General features: G+C 42.6%; 1 protein-coding gene across 1 annotated transcript; it reads left to right on the plus strand. All coding sequences in view use genetic code 11, as the record gives it.

Moving 5' to 3' along the window:
* Positions 1-87: 87 nt before the first annotated feature.
* Positions 88-8,214, plus strand: EGR_09673 (Tetratricopeptide repeat protein; the record flags this gene model as incomplete). Its single annotated transcript, XM_024498922.1, has 6 exons — positions 88-148; positions 860-1,279; positions 1,477-1,946; positions 2,028-2,339; positions 4,721-5,128; positions 7,894-8,214. The coding sequence occupies 6 exons, from the start codon at positions 88-90 to the stop codon at positions 8,212-8,214; spliced, it is 1,992 nt and encodes a 663-aa protein (XP_024346661.1).
* Between the last annotated feature and the right edge of the window lie 364 nt (positions 8,215-8,578).

The raw sequence follows: 8,578 nt of genomic DNA on the forward strand, positions 1-8,578 counted from the left end.
TGAAGTGAAAGATGTAAACCGTTGTATGCATAAACGGGCAGTAATTTAGTTTTTTAAAAATTGTTTCATAGCCTAAATTTTCGCAAAATGCGCTCAGTAGTCAGGAATCCACAAAATCCTGCCCTCCTAACTACTGTATCTGCGCATTGTACTGAATGATATTGGCGGTTCTGGAACTATAAAAGCAGCTGCATTGCTTGCTTGTTGCTTTCCTTGATTCGTGCAAGCCTTATGCAGTAAAGGACAACAAAAATTTCTTTTGAAAAGCCAACACACGAGTTTATTTTCATTGGATAATGCACTTGTATGGTTACCTACTTATTTACTAATTTCATCGAAGTGTTTTGATTAAAAAAAATGCTATTTGTGTGCGTTCAACTGAAGCAGCGAGTGATTTTAAAGGGATTCACCTAGAAACAAAGCAGCAATTTTCATAGCTCGTCGCAACGTACGTTATAAGCTTTGAGTTATCTCTGGCATTTCTCCTGAAGTAATATTCTTAACTATGATTGGCTCCTGTACCGCGACTTTTCAAATCCTTTGACTTTCTGTTGTCATGTTCTCTTTTTGCTGTTTGTACTTTGTATGATACGACTTGAAATTGTGAACTTAGATCGCATACTTGTATATCTCATCTTTCGATGTGATTTGCGGTACATATATGAGAACCCGATTAGGTTACCTTTAACAAAACATGGCTTCCAAATTATTGAATATTTGACATTGTTGCCTTGTTAACTTCATTGCATTGGCTTTTGCCTCGTCGAATTTTGTTGCGCATTTATCTATTTGTAGGCTCTCCTACGTTTTCTTCGTCTCCTCAAGTCACTTAGGCCTTTTTGCAGATTTCATATTTTAGTAGCCTCTCCTGAAATTTTCTTCCCTACCTTCTGTGAAACGAAACCCATTCAAACATCCTTACCGCCACCATCTAAACTTCCTTCCATTCTTTCAATTGCTCAACTTCAACTTGATTCCACCAGTTCTCTTCTCTCTCAACTACTGCTTGATCTGGAACATCACGTTGCCAACCTGGTACACCTGGAGTCACACCAGCACCAGCTTCTCCAACTTTATTCGACACAGCCAAATAATCCAACTCTCGATGACGAACTGACAAGGCTTCGTAATGAGTGGAATGCATGCGTCGTCCGTTGTGTCGACCTGGAATACTGTATAGACATCGCCGTCGCCACTCTGAAGCACTCTCTTGATCTCGCTATCCTTCTTACTCCTCTCTTTTCCTCCTCTGAGGAGCTTTCTATGTGCGATCGCGGTGGTGCTACACTACTTCTTTTCGAAAAGACTTTTGAAAACCTAAAACATCAACGAGCTCGCCTAGTCGATGTCTGGAGTCACCATCTCTCCGAGCATATTCATTCTCTGTCTACTGAATAAAGGAAATTCTACTCCCTTCTCTTTTTGTTAGCCTCTCTCAATGACAGGCTGATTGCTTCCTCTTTTTTAATTCTCTAGGAATGGAGGAACTCGAGGCAACTGTGGATGAGCTGCTTCGATTGCGCGATACTTGGATCCTTAAAAACACTCGACTATCTTTTGAAAATCTTACTGAAGATCCTGAGAAAGTCTTTTCCCTGGAAAGCGACTTAATCTCCCTTATCCGCGAAGTTGTGCAGATATCAGAAGAAAAAGCCGAGAAGATGGCCACTCGGGTCTCCCACGTCCTCGATCTCGTCGCTAAAGTCCTACACAGCCACGATCTTTCAACTGCTCAAAAGGCTCGAACGCTTCTCTTAAAGGGGAAAGCTCTCACTTTGACAGTTCCATTCGCTCAGGACACAGAAGAGGTGAAGTCTACACTTAGAAAAGCCATTAAACTGGATTCTAATCTTTCTGATGCCTGGTGTGAACTAGGTGAGTACGAATGGATGACCAGTGGACCAGAAAGTGCTCTCCCACTACTTCAAACAGCTTTCAAACTAGACGTAGGCTCATTTCATGATTACCACTAGTTGTAGAAACATAATTCAGAGGTCCTCTGGCGCCTTTCCATGCTACTGCGTCAGCTACCGAAGGAAACCATTGTACGTCAAAACTTCCTGACGTCCGCAGAATTCTCGAACTTCGTGGAAGGTTGTGATGATGGTGGAGTCGCGGTGTCGCTGCGCTTCGCTCACGCTGCTGTACGGGAGCGGCCGGACTCTGGTCAGGCCTGGGAGTGCCTTGGCAACGCTTTATTTACGGCATCCTTGGTAGATGCGGAGGGTGGAGGATTTCTCAGTCGATCTCTGGTGGCGTTCGCACAGGCGGCAAAGTACCCCGAGGTTGTCGGGCAACCTCACTTCCACTTTAATCGAGCTGCGGCAATGCACTATGCGGTGAGTGAAGATGTTTTCTCGCTCTCTTCAAACAGTGCCAACTATTCGAGCATGTCAAAGCCGTCGAATGATTGTCCGACTTTTCCGATCCATGCCGAATTTGCAGTTCTATATTATTGTCGATACTACTTAAAATTCCTGTTTTGTAGATTGAGAGGGTCGATTCGGTTGTGCAATTTTAACACTGTCAAAAATTGAATTGCATGCTTCAATGATCACTTTATCTGAGACAAAGGTAATGGACGATCAAGATAAGATGAGAGCAGCTGCAGTGGACAAAGGCGGTGTAGATCAACCTCAAACATTAGGAATATCTACCATGAGCGCTTGTTTTGGGGTTGAAATGATGCGACACCGACCGCTGGGGTATATTGAAACCATCGAAAGGGATTTCCGTTCAGTCGTTGGATGTGGCTTGTTCCATCTCGTTGTGTAATGCTGAATTTCAGAGTCACTATTTATATCAGTTTTACTAGGTGACTGAAATAGTTCGTGCAGCTTTTGGCTTATCTTACTTCAGCAAAATAATGTATTTTGTAATTCCAACCATTCATATGCGTTAAGAAGAATAGATGTGTGCCAATTTGTCTGCTTAATATCCCTGGTTAACTCTACCACTTTTCCGCAATTTCTAACTCACATCAACAGGCTGTTGTTTTTGTCTTATTCGAGATGTGATTTCAGTTTACGTGGTCTACGACGTGAGTTCAACCCGTTTCAAGCCTCAATAAGGCTCTCGCAAAATTGGTGAATTTGTGGTAGCAGGATTTGATGACAATTGTCAAATTACTAATATTATTGCTTATTCCCCGACGATCCACTCGCTACATATCATTCTGGAAGAAGATCGTGAAGCCACTCTTCATTGACAGAAGGAAGAGGTGTGGAGACTGAAGCACTAACCCCAAGCTACTGTGTGTCCTCATTCTTCTTTTGAGTGTCGTCCTCAGCGCACCCTTTATCACTCGTCTTCTGTGACCACCACAATGAACCCACTGCTTTAGGAATCACCCACAGACCTAGGATGGTAGTTACTGAACTGTTGTAGAAGCGGGAAGACATATGATCTCGTAGACTCCAGTTTACACAGTTTTGTTTTTTTTGCTAACTGCATTTGTAAGGCAAAGAGATTCACTGCCTCCTCACTGCTCAAGGCTGAATGACACCATGAGTAGTGAATATCATGCAACTGCTACTTGTAGAAACATTTGCCTCAAGACAGGATTGTTTAGCAAAAACCAACTTAAAAGAATTTTAGGAGCTACTATTTTTCATATGTTAATGCTTGCCACTTTTCAGTTCATTGCTTTCCAATTGTTTCCCAATTTCATTAGTCTTTTTGTAGACGTGGAGTGGATATCATTTGTTCTTTTAAATCTCATCCTCACGTAAATACCATATGTAACCCCGTAAGAGGCATTTTAAAATCATTCAAGCCTGACGTCACCTCGATTACTGGTCACTTGCCTATGGAGCTTAAGGTTGGAGTGATTTACTGAGAGCTCACCTTGTTTCAACTCTCCTAATATGCTTTTGTCAATTCAATCATCCGTTGTAGATGCTTTCATACTAGTAAATGAAGATCTGACAATCAGTTAAAGAATTTTGACTGTTTTTTTTCATGTGCATTGGAGTTACTCATCTTTCCCACTGATTCAGCATCTCGAATCTCCCTTGAGGGCGTAGTAAGCAAATATCAGCGTAGTAAAAGATTTACCTTTAACATTCGGAAGGGTTGGGAGTGGAGGTTCGTAGTATCGGGACTGAAGAGTTGGCCATTTGGGCATCAAATCGCCACTGTTCATTGCCGGATTCTAACCTAATTGGAGAGGCAGACCATCACAGTTGATAGTCATGTGCCACATGGTAGATGTTCCCTTACTGTCCATGCCCAAAAAAAATATTTTAATTGTGGAGGAATTTATTTTGTTAGTTTTCCTTTTCCAAAACTGACGAGGCATGGTAGTGTGCGTCAAGTTATTCGCTTTTTTTTCGGCTCAGCCATGGACGACTGCTTCTATTCGGAGCTGGAGCCGTCTGTGCCTTTTATTCGCCATATCCGGAATTTTTGATAAGATTTAAAAAAAGAAAAAGAATAGCCGTCCATTGGGATTGCAAGCTCCACAAAATAGTTCTGTTCTTGCTGAGCCATCAATTGACTGAATTTTAGTCGTGAAAGTGATTCGTAACTTGACGACAGCTTTCCGCAGACAGTCTTATGGTGACATTCTATTTGTAAATCCAAGCCCCTGCTTGTCATGAACACCACCTGCAATGTTGGTGTCAAAGGTGTTTTAATTGAGCTAATCGAATATCCATTCCAGAAACGACAAAGTGGTTTGTTCAAATCGATGAAGAAGATTGACGTATTTCCCTTCTAGGACAATTTCTCAGGGGCTCTAGCCCACTGGTTTAGAGCTGCTCTTCTGGATCCCGCCTGGCCTGCGCCACGTATCAATGCAATTCGCTGTCTTAACGCCCTTAGGAAGATGCATACAGCCGTCCACGCCACTGGAACCAATACCACAACTAAGACAACTCGAAAACGCGTTGCTTCTTTGATCTCCACTCTCTCGCCTTCCACCAATTCCATGAATCGTCTCCTGGGTCCCTACCACAGTCTTCGCTATCAGACTTTTGCAGAGCTGGCCGAGGGTTCCAACCCGGGTGTGGTATGTTGTGGTGGAATTGTGGCTTCCTTACCAGCTGACAGCGAGCTCACACTGAATTTACTGTTGGTGGATGCTAAGGGCGCCTTCTTGGTCTTACGGATATTCCAGATTGGAAAGGTGACCGCCCACTGTCTACTCTAGTTATTTACATTTGCATTTTATTCTCCATATTGAGATGCTGGAGCCTAGCTTTTACTGTAGGTTGGTTAGTAATTAAGTCAGGATTCAGCATCCAAGTTCCGAAAAGGTCTGAAATTTGGTGCTCTCATGACTGTGGGAATAAATAGGTGTTACTAATTTCATTAAGTAACGAGGTACTTGATGGAGCACTAGGCTTATTATTATGGTATAAATTACAAATCATGCGGTTTTTTCTATGCCTGCATTACGAGGCATCCGTGTGATGCGTCGGTCTATCGGCACGGCACACTTTATTGTACTTTCTACCATTTTATCTTCCTTCGAACCTTCAAACCATAAAATGTAGTTTAAGTCCAGTAGATATGGTTTAAGCTTACCTGCTTCGCAAACTGCATTGGATACGGTTCCAAGGCTGCCGAGGCTTCTCGTGAAATTTGGAGTTGGTGGATTTAAAGATGGGGTGTCATGGAAATATGTTAAGAACCTCGATTCTGGAGCCAAGTCACCAATCGGTGGTGCATCCTTGTAAGGAAGGAAAGCTCCTTTCTTCGGTTTATTGTTATGATGTACACTGAACCCGTGCATAATATGTTAGCCGATGTAATGTGCCCTGAAATCGTATATCCACCTCTCTTTGTATATATGCACATCCCATTTTACTCTTAGAGACAAAAACTTCAATTCGGATCCCTTAGGAACAACTAATGATGTGTTAATCTAACGCTGCAGTGGAAGGGCCACCCCTCATTAAATGTCTGCCGCTAAACAACCTCAAAGCGGTGCATGTTGCGGTATGGAAGAGATGGATGATGAAGGGATGTGCTTTTACAATAAGATGGAAAATCTATCAGGATATTATGCCCCGGCTGGTGATTTCAGTAGGGAGAATGGGTTATATTTTGGTGCTTACTCATTTGGCCATCCTTTCGACCTTTAGTTCGGCCCCCTAGAGAGTCAAATTCTTTGCCACGTTAGAAAGTAGCCATCTTTTTGGCCAGTTGATCAACCGTGCAGTATTCGTTATTCCCATGCATTTGTTATTCCATTCTTCACTGCGTCGGTAAGGCAGCCGGTCCAGTTGCATCGGTCCAACCTTTCCCCCCATTTCTTCATCCATTCAGATAGTTTTCCTCTTCTACTTTCAGCATTCATAAAATAATTTACCTACTCCTTAATTCGTTTGTTTCTTTCTCTACCTATGCGTCAAGTTACTCGCTTAGTTATCTCTCTACCCACTTATTCCTCTGTCAATCTTCAGCATATTCATTCATTCATCCATTGGCCCATCAGCCCACCCGATCATCCACCCTTCCAACCATATAACAGTTCATCTATCCTTCAGTATAGTCAGCAATTTAACTATCCATGCGTCCTTTAGTTCCTCGAACTTATAGTCATTTATTCTATATTTCTTGCAAATTTCATTCGCCTTTTTTGGCCGGCCAGCCACACTCCATTCCATCCGGGCACTGTTCACTCGTCCTTCTCCTTATTCACTTATCCTTCCGTTCAGCATGATATTCATTTCCTCACCATTCACCATCTGAACCTTTTGCTCATTTAACAACAGGAGAGGTCGGAGAATGTAGTATAATGAAGAGGCGCAGCCTTCAGCGCATCCAGTCGTTCATCCGTCGATCCATTCAACTATACATTCGTCTTTTAGTATGTCTAGCGGTTCTACCGTCTATCCGCATAGCCATTTTTTCTTCCATCCATTCATTCGATCATTCCTTCATCCGCTAAATCACGCAACTGTTTGTCCAGTCCTACATCCATTAGGCCAGCCATCCACTCAACTACCCATTTATTTATCCAATTGCGATTTGATTGATGGTTGTGCAGAATATTTTTTGTTTCTGATGTAGTGAAACATCCCTGCCGAATCAGAATGTGGATATCCTTCAGTTCTCACATCCATCAATCCATTTAGCTATCTAATATTCCGTCAAGTTCAACATCCATTCATCCACCGACACATTCGCTCATCCTTCCATCAGTTCGCCATCAGGCTATGGAATCAACCCATCAAATGGATCTTTTACTTGTCAATCTCACTTCACTCGTTAGGTTTAGGGATTGAGGCATAATACTGAGATGAATAACTGAGGAATTTGAATATGTAAGGTGATACACTCTTGAACGCATCTGTTCATTCCTTCGTCGGACCATTCTACCATCGGAATATCCCATCATCCATCTGTTCAAACAGACAATCATCCGTTCGTAGACGCTCTCAGGTTTTCAATTTCCGATCGAAGATCCGTCCAACTACCCATTAGATTTTCTGTCTGTAGATTTATTTCTTCCCTATTTGTTCAGTCGTTCACCATACCAACCACACGTTCGTCTATTTTCATATTCGCTTATGCTTCCATTCAAACAAGCTTCTTATCTATTCTGAACCGATTTGATCTTCTTCTCATCGAGCAACAACTTCTTTAGTCAATCCAAGGGCATGCTGATCGTATTGGTAGAGCTAAGTAACTACGACTTTCACTGACACCTCCCTATAGCTTCCAATCCCTAAGCCATATGAGCATCTATCCACCCATTCACAGCCGTCCACTCGTTCCATATTTCATCCGCGTTTCAGTCTTCTCGATCGGGACTAAGATGACTCAACACTACCATATAAGCTGAGTGTTTTGAGTATTTCAATTGCCTTGACGACTGATTTAATAGACAAAGAAAAGCATTCCTATCTTCTTCGTTAGTTAAGAGTTCTTTGGTACTTTAAGGGCTCAGGTCCCTCTACAAAAGACGTGATAGCAATCCCCGACCCCATCGTCGAACACTGTACGGTCTCCACAGGTCTTATTCACCTTCTTCATGCCTTCGACGCATGTGTTCGTGCTGAAGGCGCTGAATCAGCCGAGGAGGAGGATGATGAATTTGGAGGGAGAGACACCAAGATCAAAGAACTTGATCAATTGGAGTCTCTGGATTTCCTCATTCTGCGAGTCTCCTCGCCTCAGATCCTCTGTGTTAACGGCAGTCGTGTTGGACGTGCATGGACCGCGGCGGCTGTTCCCAAAAATGTCTTTTTTGCCTCCACGTAGCATCTGTCAATTTGATTTTAATTTTTCATTTCTTGTTGCTTTAATAACCTTCTCCGTGTTTCATTATCCTATTGTTGACTGGTAATTTGAATGGATTATAGATAGAAGGGCCGCTCAAGCCAAACTGCAACTTTTATGACTACAAAAGAAAACATGAAGTAGGAGCCGCATTTACTTTTGGACATTGTCTTCTCATCCGTTTGTCACAGCTTTCAAATAAATTGACCGAATTGGCCTAGAACTTGCTTGCTTTATTTTCGTCATCGGTGGTGAACCCACGTACTTCCATTGCCAAAAGATCCTTTTGTGTTCCAAAGTGGGATAATGTGCCGGTCTTTGTCTCATGATGATGCAACCGGCATTG

Source organism: Echinococcus granulosus (assembly GCF_000524195.1).
Source record: "Echinococcus granulosus chromosome Unknown EG_S00160, whole genome shotgun sequence".
Classification (NCBI taxonomy): domain Eukaryota; kingdom Metazoa; phylum Platyhelminthes; class Cestoda; order Cyclophyllidea; family Taeniidae; genus Echinococcus; species Echinococcus granulosus.